Source organism: Aythya fuligula, chromosome 3, assembly GCF_009819795.1.
Source record: "Aythya fuligula isolate bAytFul2 chromosome 3, bAytFul2.pri, whole genome shotgun sequence".
NCBI classification, from domain to species: Eukaryota; Metazoa; Chordata; class Aves; order Anseriformes; family Anatidae; genus Aythya; species Aythya fuligula.
Genome location: NC_045561.1, coordinates 29,389,145 through 29,405,122, shown reverse-complemented (window position 1 = coordinate 29,405,122; position 15,978 = coordinate 29,389,145). Strand labels below are relative to the sequence as shown.

General features: G+C 42.7%; 1 protein-coding gene across 1 annotated transcript in view; it reads left to right on the top strand.

Moving 5' to 3' along the window:
• The first annotated feature begins 894 nt into the window (after positions 1-894).
• AHCTF1 (AT-hook containing transcription factor 1) overlaps positions 895-15,978 on the top strand; it is a 45,704-nt gene continuing 30,620 nt past the window's right edge. Inside the window, exons 1-7 of the mRNA XM_032184704.1 lie at positions 895-952; positions 7,009-7,135; positions 8,320-8,573; positions 11,766-11,946; positions 12,728-12,935; positions 14,098-14,214; positions 15,481-15,565. Coding sequence (XP_032040595.1) covers positions 7,015-7,135; positions 8,320-8,573; positions 11,766-11,946; positions 12,728-12,935; positions 14,098-14,214; positions 15,481-15,565 — 966 coding nt within the window. The 5' untranslated portion in view covers positions 895-952; positions 7,009-7,014. The remainder of the gene's footprint in view (positions 953-7,008; positions 7,136-8,319; positions 8,574-11,765; positions 11,947-12,727; positions 12,936-14,097; positions 14,215-15,480; positions 15,566-15,978) is intronic.

The following is a 15,978-nucleotide window of genomic DNA, read 5'->3' as shown; positions in this document are numbered from 1 at the left end:
TGTGTGGGACAGTTGTGTTCTATCTCTAGAGAAATGTTAATTTGTATTGTCACTTGGGTATTTTTTTACGCTAAAATTTCAATGTAGTGTCTAGAATGAATACATGTTAAAATATGTTCAATTTACAGTATTATTTTATTGAAGTCTAGCTATGCTTCTGCTTCCTTGCTGTGTGAACCTCTGCAGTCAAACAGAAACAATAAACGCAATAAACTAAAAACCAAGGATCGAGTATGCCCGGAAGGCTGTTTATTTATAAAATATACAAAGTCGTCTCCTCCGTGGCACTTGGTGTATATCACAGACAACTGCTCCTGGCGAAACCCCATTCGGGGTGCCCTAGCTTCGCTGAGCCCCAGCTGCGTGTCCTCTGTGGCGGGCAGGCCGCAGCTGCCGCCATGGGGCGTTGGGTGTGCGGTGGGACAGGTCTGGCCCCTCAGGGTGGTGCTGCCCCTCCTGCCCCTCCCCGGCCATGGGGCTGCCCGCCAGGCCCCGAGCCAAAATGGTGCCTCTCCCCGCGCCGCTCCAGCGTAGGCGCCAACCCTCCAGGAACTACGCCTCCCAGCGCGCCCCGCGGCGGAAGGGCCGTGAGGAGCGGAAGCGGCGTGCCGCGCGGCACGCTGGGACACGTAGTCCTGCCGAGGCGCGATCCCGCGAATTTGAAAATTCCCGCGGCGGCAGCAGCAGCATCAGCCGCGGCAGGAGCAGGAGCAGCAGCGGCAGCGGCAACTCTCGCGAGACCTCCGCCCCCCGGCCCCCGCGCGGCGGGTGAGCGGGCGAGGTGGGTGCCGCGCGCGCGGGAGGAGGAGGAGGTGAACGGGGGGGGGGAGGGGGCGGGGCGCGCGCGGCTGCGCAGGCCCCGATCGCGGCGCGGCGCGGCCGGGCCCGGTGCGGGCGGGCGGGCGGAGGGAGGCGGCTGTAACCGCTGCGGGAGATGCCGCCGGCCTCACCGGCACGTACCGGGGCGGGGGCGGGCGGGGGGAGGCACGGCGGGAGGGAGAAGGGAACGGAGGGCAAGGGGGGGGGGGGCGGCGGCGGCGGCCGCGTACCGGGCGCTCCCCCGGCGGCTGCAGGCCCGGCCCCGAGCCCCTTACGTAAGGGCCCGCGGGCGGCGGCGCCGCGGCCCGGCCCGAGCCCCGCACGTGGCCCGGGTGAGGCCTGGGCAGCGCCGCCGGGGGCGGGCACGGCCCGGGGGGGGGCGGGGGGCGGCTTCCCCGCAGCCCCCGAGCGCGCCCCGCGGCTCCCTGCCCCCGCCTGGCTTTATTTCCCTCTCTGTTTTCCCTTTCTGTGCTTTTTTTTATTTGCTGGTCCTGCCCCGCCGGGGGTGCGGGGACCCGCTGGGGCTATGGGGACCCGGCGTGGTGCTCAGCGTGTGCCTGCCGCGCTGAGTTCCTGCATCACCCTTGCAAGTTGCTGCCTTAACCGTAAATACTGCGTTTCTTCAATGAGCCCGGTCCGGAGGTGCTGCTGGTAGGGAAGGAGGAGCGTGGCGGCTGGCTTTCGGCTCTCAACTCCGTCACGGTGGTTTGTAAAATACTCTGAAATCCAGGGGCTTGGTGAGGAGTCCTGAGCCCTGCCCGTAGCGCAGCGTGGTCATTCAGGTGCCGTGTTCACCCCGTGGCTGTGGGTGTTTGTGGCGGTCCCGGCGGGCGGCTGTCACGTGCTGGGGCACACGGCGCTCTGCTGAGGACAGCTCCTCGTGCGCGGGCTGCATCGACTCGTTCTGCTGCATTCATCTGCTCGGGGATTGCTTTTTTCACGCAGCACAGTGAACTTAATCAGGCTCCTATTAATTTCGTGCCTTCTACCTAGTAAGCTGTCAGATGCAGTTTTCGAAAAATAATGGTGACAAGCGGTTGCTGGCATGGTGCTGTGCTGCCTGTGCAGAGAACAGAGTGCTCAAACTGGGAGGGCACTCACCAAAAGCCTAGGCCTCTCTGTCTGGGTTTCAAATGTTTTTGCCATTCAGCTCATCCTGTTGCCCCCTGTGAAAGCGCCAGGAAGGATGTATGTTACGGTGGCATGCCAGGAGGCTGGAAATGCCTGGCTGACTACTGGCCGTCTGTTAGGAGGCTTGTGTGTGCTCTGTGCTGCTAACACCTGCCTCTGCCCGCCCTTGGCGTACCAAATAATGTAAAAAAAGACCGTAATTTTAGAACTGACTGCAGGAACTTCTGCTGGCTTAGCCATGTTAGCTGGGGTCTGCACCTCTTGGGTAAAAGCATAGTCATGTTAGAGGTTAACCATAGGAGGTAGCTGGGTGAACTGGGTCCTGTGTCAGGTTCTGATCTGGTTTGGTTTTGCTTGTTCTTTGATTTAAAGGGAAACCAAATACATGATTTGTGTCAGGTATCGGGTTGTAGCTATTGGGGATTGTTGGGATAGAGAGCTGCAACTCTTTCTTCTCCTCACTCTTCGCACTGTGGATCTGTGTTTCTCAGTGAGCTTGTGGTGCATCCACACAGCCTCTGACTGTGACAGCCTCTTTCTAGGCTGTGCTTGGGGGAAGCGTTCAAGAATTATGATGTGGATGACCATAATGAGCAGTGGCTCTACACTGAAGTTCAGGTCTTGGTTTAAGCGTGGAGCTTTTGCTTAAGACATTAGGGGGAAGTTTCTCTGCGCAGCTAGGAGAGAGAGTACCCTGTGGTGCTTACTAAATCCTTTCTTCAGGAGTAAATCACGGCAAAGTGCTAATTCACTGCACCTGACTACCAAAGTGCTGTAAGTGTCATCGTCTTCCGCTCCTCCTCCAGTGCCTGTGAGTTGATTCCTGTTTTTTTCCACTGAAAATGTCATGGAAGTAGTCAGTAATAGCTCTTGAAGTTCTGTAATTGTCAACTTTACCTGTTAGTCAACAGAGTGAACGCTGCTCATCTCGAAAGAGTTAGCTTTGTCTTTCACCTTCTCTTCCTTGGCTTCTTCCCACTCTTTGTCCTTTTTCTATAGAAAATGTGCCTGGAATGATGTCGTGCAATGCTGTTTGTTCTCTGATCACTGAATAATACTTTGCTGAAATCACTTTAGTTTCCTTATCTGCTGAATGAGAGTGATGCTTGTCACCTGGAGCCTTCTCAGTGAGGTAGTCTCTATGTGAAACAGGGAGTTAAAAGTTGACTGTGTCTTGGGCAGTGACCTTTCTAAAAGTGAAGTTGATTTCAGCTCCTTGAAACTGAGCGTGGAGTTTCACACGTGCAGGAGCCAGCACAACGGCTGGCTGCCATAAAATGGGGAAGGCCTTGCTCCCTCTGCTGATTTGCGATGCGTTGGCCTGCCTCTTCCTTGTGTTGACTTTTGTGCTCGCTAGCTCTATCTGCAAGCCAGTTTAACTCTCTAACCTGGCAGAAAGCTGTTGGCTTTTTGGGGTTAGTTTCCTGCCTGCTTAGGGAGTTGGCTTGGCTCGCAGAGCAGTCGGAGAGGCTTGCCAGTCAGTGCAGGGTGAGCCGCAGGGATGCGGTGGGGTGAACATGAGTGCATGGAGATGTGGGAGGCAGCAGCCAGGTCTCTCTTCTGGTGCCAGTGAATTCACCGTGTTTTGTGAAATCACACCTGCTTGTGACTGGCCATGCTTTGGGCTTTTTCTTCAGTAAGCAGACACCATTCTTTGTCTTTGAAAGTGGTTTTCATGCACTTCGGTCAGTTAAAACTGACATCCCAGAACTCTGACTTGGCTGTCTGTGGTTCTTCTTGAACATGTGGTTTCTCATGTTTTTCTTTTGGAGTCTGTTCATCCAAAAACGTGCCATCATTCAGGGTTTTTTGACACATTCATGTCTTTGGGAATAATTCATGATGTGTGAAGTTTTAAGCACCCGGGGTGGAAGAGGAGTTGGCAGTGTGTACACAGAGCGCTTTGGTGTAGGATGCAGCTGGAAGGTCGGATGCCGATTTTACTCCTGAATGTGGAGTAAGCCTGGGGCATTTCACACTAATCTGGTTTCCAACAGACAGGAGGAATACAAATGTAATCACTGACATTGTCTTCAGAGAGAGCAGAAACGCAGTCAGTTTTGGATGTACTTCTGAACAGGAGAGGTTTTGTGCCTTTAACCTATCTCTGTCCTAGTCACAGGGTTCTTGTGAGCAAATATTTTTCCACTGTTGTGATTTCCCAGCAGTCGTTGGTTTAACTTAGCAGAATGATGGAAGTAAACCATGCTAATAACCTGATCACTATACATACTGTTCATAATTTATCATGGAGTTATCTTCCCAGTTCCATATTGCCAGGCCAGATGTCTAGGAAAAAAAAAGTCATAAATTCGTGTTGGCTTCCTAGAGGAGACATAGGCATGCCTGGTGCTGTAGCTTTTTTTTTTTTTTTTTCATGCTTGTATATGCATTTAAAATAGCTGCAGCATGATTAAATGTAAGGTTACAAGAATGCTCCAGGTGTTGAAGTGTTTGGTGTTCCTGAGGGGTGGCACTGGACTGACACACGTGAGGGGACGCTGGCAGGGCGGCGCTGTGTCAAGCCGGGAGCTTCCCACCGGAGAAGAGGAGTCCACTTGGCTTTGGTTCAGGGTGGTGGCTGTGGGGCTCGTTTGTTCTTTGAAATCGCATCTCCCCACTGGATTATCTTAAAATACGATTTCCAGTTTGGCCACACGGAGCTCAGGCCTTTTCTCTGTGCTCTTGGCCTCCAGGTGGGCAGTGGCAAAGGCAGGAGGGCTGAGGGCGTGCGGTTGGGAATGCCACCTGCCTGCCCTACTGGGAGGGAGACACCTCGGTTCTTTAACACAGAACCATCGTGTGACTATTGCGAAATACCATCTTAGTAATCATGGAGTGCTTGTCACACAAACGTGTTTTTCAGAAGCGTTCGTGCTTATTTATAGAGAAGATTTATGGTTTTATTCCCCACGATCGTGTTCTTTTCTGAATTGCATGCTGTTTTCTACACTTCCTTCGTATGTGCTGTCAAAATCAGTGCTCTCCCTTAGCGGAGCATCAACTGGGTGAACGTTTTAAAACAGGCTATGTCAGGGTTTTTGAAGTAGTATTTAAAACAAAATGCAGTGCTTTTAGTAATGATCTGGGTGACGAGGCAGAGCGTACCTTCAGCAAATAACTCTTCCGTCAAGCCATCAGCAGCTTGCTTTTAACAAAACAGTGAATTAGACTGTGAAGCAGTTGCCATGTGCAAAATACCCAAGAAGTTATTTCTGGTGGTGGTGGGTCTTCTTTGGCCTGGTCAGAATGCAGAACCTTACCTGATTCCTAGCAGAACATCTTGGATAGAAGTCGCTGGGACCCTGGACAGAGACTACATGTTTCAGATCCTTTTTCTTCCCTCTATCTCCTTGTCTTACATGTCTTCTAAACAGGATAACAATTGCTGACAGAAGAAGAACCCAAGTAATAAGAACACATTATATCCTATTACATGAGAAGCATTTTGGGTGGGTTTTCTTTTTTTTTTTTTTTTTTTTTTAAGTTAATGACATAGTCTACTTTTGGTATCTATTTTATCTGCTGCTTCCATCTGTTCTGTTTATCTCCTTCTGCATGTGCTCTGCTGAGTAGTCTTTCTTTGTTCATTACATAGTATATCCCCATTACTTTATCCTGCATTTGTCTTGAATATGATTTTTCTGCTTGGTTGCCTTCTTTCTCTGCTCTTTCAGATGTATCAGTTGGCTGTCCTGTTTTTCCTCTCTTGAAATTTCTTCTCCTGATTATATTCTCAGGTCATTCCTACTTGTTCAGCATCACAGAGTTGCAAAGGAACCTATGAAAGCAGTTGAATATTGATGGAAATTAAAAAGATGCTATTCAGAAGCCCAGAATATCTATTAGTATTTGGCATTATGGGTTACTCATGCAACATGTTCAGTCACTCATTTATGAGTAAACTCAGGCAGACTGCTGGTTGAAATACGGAGCATTTCACTGTCTGGAGCACCTCTATGCAGTGCAAAAGTTCATCCTGTTGGCATTGCTAAATGATGCTAACTATGTAAAGGGGGCCTAAAGGAAAGATGGGGAGAGACTTCTTAGCAGCTGTTGTAGCGACAGGAGAAGGGGGTTTAAACTAAAAGAGGGGAGATTTAGATTAGATACAAGGAAGAAATTCTTTACTCTGAGGGTGGTGAGGCACAGGCTGCTCAGAGAAGCTGTGGATATCCCATCCCTGGAGGTGTTCAAGGCCAGGCTGGATGGGTCTGGTGCGAGGTGTCCCTGCCCATGGCAGGGGGTTGGAACCAGGTGATCCATGAGGTCCCTTCCAACCCAAACCATTCTGTGATTATGTAATTACCAAAAAGCAAATTCAGCTAACCTACTGTGAATAAGTTGTCCCACTTGGAAGTTATCTGTGCTAGTTGTGAATGCTGGCAGAGTGGTCAAGCTGGCTGGCTGCAGCGGTGTCCTGCAATACTGACTTTGCCAGAAACTGTTGTGTTTTTTTTTTTTTCAAGATGTTACCTTCTTCATGTGGGGGCTCTGAATACTGGCAGAAGATACAGCAATGCATTCTCAAATGCATGAGGCTTGTGACTTTAGATAGAGTCGATTCCGATGCCCAGGTCTTGGAGAATAATCCTCCACAGAATGATAATTCATACAAATTATGTTTATTTTTCTAGTCATTTCCCCTTTAATATTCTGTAATTCATCTGTTATTCCCAGAGCCTGGTCTTCAAAACTAGCTGTGACTTACGCTGTAAGAGAAATAAGTTATTTTTCTAAAACCCTGTCTTACTCTGCAGTATGTGAGTAGACTCGAGCTGTGTGAATTGTTTTGCTGCTATTTATCTGTCAATACCTGTGCATTGCTTTTTTACTGAAACGTCTCAGGCATTAGAAAAGCAAATGGTTGTCACTTTGCTCTTTTGTAAGGTCAAAAACTGAATGCCTTTTTTTTCCGAATGCCTTTTTCCCCCTCTTGCTTATAAGAACTACATGTGATGTAAAAGAGATTATTTGATGTATATTCATGAAAATTCTGTGAATCTCAAAAATATATGTCTGACACGAGTATTTTTGCATTTCTTTATTTCTTTACAGTGAAGAATGCAAGACCTAACGGCTCAGGTAACAAGCAGTCTGCTGCAGTTTCCTGAGGTGACTATTCAAGCACTTGGGGAAGATGAGATAACCCTAGATTCTGTGCTGCGTGGGAAGTTTTCTGGAGGTGAGCATTACCCTTTAAAATGTTATTGTTGTATAAAGTCATTATTTTCTGGAGGTTACCTGAAACATAGGGTCATAGAATCAACTGCTTTAGATTGGTTCTATTGAGATGCATCAGGCTTAGAGAAGATAAAAAGGGTGTCTTGGTTATTTAAAATGCTAATATTAGAATGAACTTTGAAATCACAACAATCCTCACTGAAGGCTGAAATAATCTTATGCTATTGAAGTCATTTACTTAAGCATGCCGAATCAGTGAGCTTTCCTCAATTTTTAATTAACTAAAGAACAGTTTTTCAAGTAATAGTGTTGTCTTGGGCTATATTTATTTGCACCAGCACAAGCTATATGACCATCGTGATACCACATGTGGGAATAGTTTTACAATGTTAGAGACAAAAAAGAAAAAATATTTTCCAAACTGAGTAGAACAAAGAGGCTAAGAATGTTAGGCACTGCAGCCGTTATTTCCAAACTCCTGAATAGGATGCAGATGAATATCCAGTGAGAGTTTCTGAAGTGGCTAAGCAGATTAGATAGTTTTTCTTTCTGTGTGATCAGAAAGTAGAGCTGGGTGCCTGTCTGGATTTCCAGTCTTCTGTTAAGACCAGGTAGAATCCACCTACCTGGCCGTAAATGCAGTAATTGAGTTAATACTTCTTTGAGTTTGAGGTAGTTCTGTGACACAAAAACTCTAAATCCTTCGGTAATCACAGGTAAGATTTGTAATTTACTAATGCATTTACCATCATTTTAAGATAATTTCTTCTCAAATTCCAAATCCATACCCAAAGTAGGGATATGTCAAGTAAAATTAATAAACTGGAATGAATGTTACAGTTGAAATGTACTCGAAGAATTGAATATCCTTATGTATTCAGATGTTTTTTAGCAAAATCAAGCCAAATATGGCATACAGACTGGATCAATATATTGAAATCCTTGCCCCCAACAATTAAAATCATTCAGTATATGGATGGCAAGTGGAAATGCCAAGTAATAAGGTTGTAAATTTTAAGGTGGGCTGCTTGAGGATTTCAACGTGTGATTTTAAATAGTTGACCAAAATTAAGTAAGTTAGTCTTACTCTGTTAGGTACTTTCATTGAGGGAAAGGGGCGATGACTTTTAAGTTGCTTTCAGTCCTCTGCTGGAAATTTTGAGTCAGCTTTCTTTTCTCTTACAGGACGAAATGGCCAGGCGTGGTTGGCATGTGGTCCTCAACTTGAGGTAGTGAACTCTGTGACAGGAGAGAGGCTCTCTGCATATCGTTTCAGTGGAGTGAATGACCAGCCTCCCACTGTTCGCGTGGTAAAGGAGTTCTCCTGGCAGAAGAGAGCTGGGCTGTTGGTTGGATTGGAAGAAGCAGAGGGAAGTGTTCTCTGTCTGTATGACCTTGGAATATCAAGAGTGGTTAAAGCAGTTGTTCTTCCAGGAAGGGTATGTACTTGTTAATCAGAGAAACAAAGCTTTTATCTTACTACGTGCTGTTTCAGGAAAAGCTTTGGAGCATCTCTTTGTAGGATGTATTTTATTCTATGCTGTATTAACATACTGTAACTTCAGAGCATCCAGTCAAGAGAATCATGATGTAAAAGGAGGGGCCTAACAATACCATTGTCTTTAGAATTATACCGGTAGTAAAATGGGTTTGTTATCTAATTCTCCAAGTTCAAAAAAGGCATTGATTTTTATTTTTTTTTTTCCTCGTCAGATTGAAAAAGAAAAAAGTGCTTTGAAGTATCTGTAGTACATGTTTCCTAAGTGGTTAATTTCTGTCAGAAGTACTGTCTTTAAAGTATCTCAGACTTCCATAGCTGTTGTGCAGTGAATGATTTAGACATTTCAAGTTGAAGTTTTATATCTTACATCTAAATAGAATGAGCTGGGAATAGAAAAATGAAAATAGGTTAAGAAGGATCATTGTCACATATTTAATCTGTGTGTATGGAAGTCATTTGAATATAGTTACAACTATCAGTTGTAGGAAGGAGTTTTGCTGTGGCACAGCAAACTGTTCAGGAGAAGATGTGAGGAATCTTGCAGGGGGAAGTTGGCTGTTTTGTGATAACGGTTATGAATTTTGGGATAAAGCCAAAGCTTATCTGAATTTTTGCTGTTCTGCCCTAAATGTTTTTGATTACAAGCATGTTTGGTCTGTTGCTTTCACTTTGGTTCCTATCTTGTTGCTATTAGATTAATTACATCAACATAGACAGGGCACAGGTACTACTAATTGGAGCATAAAGTTCTTACGTTGTGTGTAGGAGCAAAGGTAAGCAGAAACAAGTAGATAAAGCTTGCACTTGACTACTCTCCATTTGTTTTGGATTTCATTATTCTGTAATTCATACCGGCACGTATGTAATGTATAACCTGATTTAATCTGCCTAAATGGTTCTTCCACACTGATTATTTTTAAAAGTAAAATGCAAATCTATTCTTAGTATCACTTTCTGCAGTTTGAGTTGTTGCTTTTTTATGGCTTTAATGAGCACGTTAATTTACGGACTGTTTTTACTGTGGGTATATCTTCTGTAGCCAGATACAGAGGTTAACTAGCTTACAGTAACTCTGGTCTGAGGTGTTCACCCATTGATGTATCCATACAGCGTAGTTATAGTGACTGTACAGCTGACTTTTAGTGCAAGAGTAGATTGGCCGTTCAGAAAGGAAAGGATTCAAAAAACTTGTAAACTTAGAAAAAAAAAAATGCCTTTTTTGTGGGAGCGAGCATCTCTAATTGCTTCTGGACATCCATGCAAAATGTAGCAGAAAAATTAAAAATGTTACTGCAATCCTATTTGAATTAGGTTCCAGTAAAAGCAAATTTGAACTAAAACATTAAATTGTTTTACAGTGCTTGCATGTTTCAGAACTATTGAATAGTATTTTCACAAATTTTCCTGGTTTGTGTGAGGCAGAAGGGTAGCATTGAGATTCAGTGAGCTGAGAGGAGTTGTCTTTGTTCATTCCCAGAATGAGCTGGCATTGGGCTAGGAGGATATGAAGACAGTGCAGAGAACAGTGGAAAAATGTGCTGTTTCAGGAGCTTTTACATAGAAAATTGATGTGTTAGAACCCAGAAATATTTTTTGCAAAAGTTGAAGATTCATTTGGAGCCAGTAGTACAATGACAATAATGGTCAAAAAAAAATTAGAAGTAACACCTGAACGTTGGGTAGTGCTGCAGTGAGGTGTGTACTGTACTTGTGCTCTCCTCATCACAGTCATCAAGATGCACAGCAAAAAATTTGAATACTCAAAATGCTTTTGGTACTGCTTTGAGTAGCAGAGAAGATTGGAGATTTAATTTGATTCACAGGAAAATGAAACAAAATGCAGGTATGTAAATAGCTGCAGATACTTCTATGATTAGAAGTGTTGTGACAGCTGAAAGGTAAATTCTGTAGTGGATTGTTGGGCACTGTGGTCATAACAAATATGGGAGAGGAGAAGACTTTGAGGCTTCAGGGTTTAGTTAGTTTTTCCAACACTGGAAAAAATATATAGGAAGAGAAAAAATATATAGGAAGAGACTACCTTGTGATGGACACTTCTTTCAGTTTGATGTGACGTTGTTGACATAAAGCTTCCTGTTTTCATTCTGTTGTATTTTGCAAGAAGCTAAATGACAGCCTACGTTCTTTCCTTGTATAGCTTTGCTGCAGGAGTTTTCAGGTGTTTGTATCTCTGGTATAGCAGTGAGTGCTGTCCCAGGAGGTGTTGCAGGTGCTGTGAAGTGTCTTCATTTTAAAGTAAAACAGCATGCAGACTGCCTTACAGCAGCCAGATGGCTTTTGAAGATCTCCAAGGAAGGAGACTACAACCTCTCTGGGCAACCTGTGCCAATACTCCTTCAGGGATCAACAGATCCCTGAAGATGTTTAACAGGGCTGGGCCCACTGTTGACCTGTGAGGTATACCACTTGATACTGGCCTCCAACTCGATGTTGTGCCATGGGTCACCACCCTCTGGGCTCAGCCCTTCAGCTGGTTTTTGATCTGCCTCACTGTCTGCTCGCCCAGCCCATGTAACAACTGTTTGTCTGCGAAGATCCTACAGTAGACAGTGTCAAAGGCCTTACAGAAGTCCAGGCAGACAATATCCACTGCTCTCCCGTTGTTAACTGGTATAGTCATTTCGTCACAGAAGTTTATCATGTTGATTCCCTTTGGTCAGTCCATGTTGACTTCTGATGTCAACTATGAAGGCATAGACTATATCCCAGTGCTGATAGGCTGTGAGCACTGGGAGAACTAGATTTTTGCCTTATGTAAGGCTGTTAAATGCAGTAAAGTTTCTTCTGTAATTAATTTTAAAAAATTCCTTAGTTATTTCTAAGTAGGAAAGAGAAGTTGGTAAGCTGTAATAATGGAGTGTACCATGTAAGTTGGAGTTTATTCAATTAAATAACTGTAGGAAATACAGTAAATGAGAGGCAGTAGCAGATTTTAGTACAGGACTGATTTTTTTTTAATTGAAATAATTGAAAACAATGCTTTGCTTTCAAGTATTGTGCATTTATGCCATAGTGAGTGTTTCTGATGCCCTAATTTTGGTTTCCTTGTTGAATGATTTTTGTTTAGCTTGTCAGACAGGTTAAATGTTAACTTATGCTTTTCCTGTAGGTAACTGGTATAGAACCCATAATTAATCATGGAGGAGCCAGTGTGAGCACTCAGCACCTACACCAGAGTCTGCGATGGCTCTTTGGAGTGGCAGCAGTGGTTACAGATGTTGGACATATACTTCTGGTTGATCTTTGTTTGGATGATTTATCTTGTAGTCAGAATGAAGTAGAAGCATCTGGTAAGCTTGCATTTTTTTTTTCAACTTGAAACACCCATTTTAAATGTAAGAAAGCTTATGTCTTTTAAGTAAATAATATAGATCCAATTTTGAATATACTAGCATACAGACTACTGATTGCAGACAGTGGTTTGGTATCATGAAGTCCTGAACTGGTTAAAGATGGGAGTGGCGTAATGCTCTTTCTAAAGTTAAAATGCCCACCGTCTTTCACCAAGATCACTATGTCACCAATTCTTGCCAGTGAGGTATAGGAACTTTACTATCTGAGCCAGTGCAGCTGTCTGATGGGAAGTTGTCAGAAGCGCTCTTTTTATTGGGAATGATATTTTGCTTCTATTAACTAACATGGGGGCAAGTTGTAGGCATATTTTTAAGATTAAATCCAACTTACCAAAAGTCATGCATTTGCACGAATGAAATACCTGATTTACCTATTCAGTTTTCGTATGCTGTTCCATTATTACAACAGTAGCTTCAGGAGTTGATGTCCTTCAGAGAGCTTCATCATAAGACCCATGCTCCTGATGTACGGAAGTCAAGAAAAAATTCTTTCTGGTTACACTTCTACCAGATTTTGAAATACAAGTGAGAATTTCAATCACGTTAGAGTTCATATGTATTCAAAGAAATGACAGTAGCAAATTACTGTTGCATAAATGGATATTTGGCTTTGGATGGTAAAACTAGATTATCGGTGTTGTCATGTCAGTGTTTAACATGCATGCTAAGTGAAATAACACATTCTTTTATCATGATTTTTTTTTTTGTATGTGTGTAGACCTAGAAGTTGTCACTGGAATTCCTGCTGAAGTTCCACAAAGAAGAGAAGCTGTAACCAGAGAGGGGCGACATCTCTGTTTTCAAGTACAAAATCCATCAGGAACAGCAATAACAACCCTGTGCTACATAAGCAGAAGCAATCTGCTTGCTGTGGGTTTTTCAGATGGCTACCTGTCACTATGGAATATGAAAACTTTGAAGAAGGAGTAAGTAGGCTTGTATGCTTGCAGGAGGGTTCAAAGAGCTCAATTCTTGACTTAAGGAAATATGTTAAATTAAAGAAACTTTTTTCAGGGACTGAAATTCTTTAGAATAATCCTGGAATGCTTAGAAAATCTCTTTTGAACTACGAATTCATACATGGGATAAGTTGACCACCTTCTCCCCAGTGGCCTACGTTTGTTTTACTTATTGTGCCTCTGGATTGAGGAATTGTGGAAAGCATTCTTGTTTGGGTTATGTTAGGCCATTAAGATGTGACAGAGCTGATTTTTCTAAGACAGTGCATTTTTCAGAACTAGTTACTGCAAGTAGGGCATAAATTGCAAGGCTGAAATATGTTAATAATAATTTTTTTTTGTTACAATATTCTCTAAAGAGTCTAGGGTGAGACTATTGAGACACGAAAAATCAATAGCTGACCTGTGATCTAATATTTCTTTCTTTCTATGTTTCAGCCTTCTCTGATACAGGCGATTGGCCTCTATCAAGAAAAGGATGCATGCGAATGAAAGTTTGCTTAGAATGCTTGGAGACTAGAAAAAGGGACCCATAAATTTATGGGTGATAGAGAAGTTAAGGGATAATTTCAAAGAGGAATCTCTCTTGAAATACTTGGCCAGATTTAGAAAGGGATTCACTTAAATAAATCTGCAGTGACTAACCAGAAATTATTGGATACGTAAATAGACAGTGGTGAAATAACTAGTTAGCAAGAATAGATTATGAAGTTACATATAAAATTCACAAGTCTGGAAGAAGAATGCTTTTCTGCATAGTCCAAGTAAAGAAACAAGAAGCTACTTCTGTTTGGCACTGTTTTGAATTTGTTAAAAGGAACTTTAAGTTCTATATTTAAGTAAGATACAAAAGTAGGAATCGTCTCTTGCCCAGCAATTAAGTAATTGTTTGGGAGAAACTAGTTTGAATTATCTTATGCAAAGGTAGTAAACACAGGTTATTACATTTGATAGACAATCTCCTTACCTCTTGAGTAGTCCTTGAAAAGTGGTCACTTCCTTGAATCACTTGTTCAAGATGCAAGTATGAGAGTAAGCATGTGGGTACTCTTCTGAGAAGATGCTTCTACTCTTCTGCAAACTTGGCCGATAGACTTACCTCCCTTATTTTTCTTCTTTAAACCTGTAGGTACCACTCTCAACTTGAAGGAGGAAGGATTCCTGTATATGCTGTTACTTTCCAGGAACCTGAAAATGATCCTCGCAATTGTTGCTACTTGTGGGCTGTTCAATCTACCCAAGAAAGGTAAATTAAAGTATATATTCTATATTTCACTGAATTAAGTTAAAATATGCTCACTTTGTTTAAATATCCAGGGTGTTTTCTCAAGTACAGAAGGTGTTAAGCTTACAATGCCGTTCTTATAGTTTTTAACAAATGTGAAGACGGAACTACTAGTTAAAATAATGATGACCTCAGAAATCCTTTTATTATAGAATAAATTTCTTCTTTCATTTGTAGTTTGAAACCTCTGAGAAGTCAGTCGATGAGAATGAATAAACATTGACTATCATGTTGTAGTCTTTTTCTTGAGTTTGGGATTTCACTAGGAGTGTAATGCCATTATATTTGAGCACTAGTATATCTGTCATTTTCTTTACATACTTTCTCTTAGTTTTGACTGTTGATGTTTCTTGCATTTATTGAAATTGCTGTTGTAGAATTGTGTGTCTGTATTTTTAGAGAGTTCTCTGGAAGCCTTGGGTTCATGCAGTTCCTACTTTGCTCAGAGTTTCAGAAAGAAGGTGAAACAGTAGTGGCTATATTTTTGTGCTTGCATGCATAATTATTTCCTTTTGTTCCTTGATGACTGCTTTATGATTTGTTTGATACTCACAGTGTGGTATTAAAAGCAGTTTAGGCTGCAAATCTAGAACACTAAATGTGCCGGTACAACAGCCTGCTGTCCCTAAAGGAGGAGAATCACAGTATTGCTGATGACCGTCTGCCAGTTTTAGCATTCTTTGGAACCTCCATGAGTTAGTTCAGCTCATCTGGCAGAATACCATCCCTGTTCAGCAGAAAAGTAAATGGTTTCCTGCTGGGCTAATGAAGCAAACCAGTGTGTGCAAGGGTGCAGTATATGCAAGAGAGAGACTGAAATTTTGTGATAGGGGAAAGGAGAGATCTCCCTCTTTCACCATTAGTCAGCTATTTTGTCAACTCAGCTGTTCACAGAGTTGCAATCTTTTAAAGTTTAAATTGAAAGCAGTTTGGCTTGAGAACTCTTTGCTGTGAAGAACTATTTCCAACATATTTTAGTATATACAACATATTGAAGCTTTCAAATTACATGGTTAGCATTTACTGCTGTGGAGCTATTAGTGTCCAAATTTCCTCCTTTATGTTTTAGCAGCTAAATGTGACCTATTGTCATGTTTAGGGAAGTGGTGTTTTTCTTTTCTGCCAGAGCACACTATTAAGAAAACTTTGGTCTAGGTCTGATAAAAATGACAACGAGGACTATAAAACAACTTTCTAATCAAATTTCATCATTTGTACCTTTTTCAGTGAAGGTGATGTTTTGAGTTTACATCTGCTGCAGTTAGCGTTTGGTGACAGAAAACGCTTGGCATCAGGACAAGTCATGTATGAGGTAAGATATGTGTGTATGTGAAAATATGACAACAGTAATCTTCTCTAAGGGGAGGATCAATTAAGTTGGCAGGGTAACACCATCAAAATTCAGAGCTGACTGAAACAATCATCTTCAGCTTATTCCTCTTGGTCATGACCTTTGTCCAGGCATTTTGAAAACAAGTCATATGATTTTAAACTCTGATGTCATGTGTTCAAACTAGATTCATTTGCTAAGAGCTCCTGTAAACTCAATTTCCAAACAGAAAACAGGTTTTACAAATAAAATTATCCTTAACCAAAACATCAAATTAATGGGGTGTAGTAACAGAAGAAGGGCTTTGAGTAGCTTTGTTTGTTTAGCCAAACTGCAGACTTGAATAAGCTTCTCTGTCTGTAACCCTTTTTAAAAATACAGTTGTGTATCTTTCT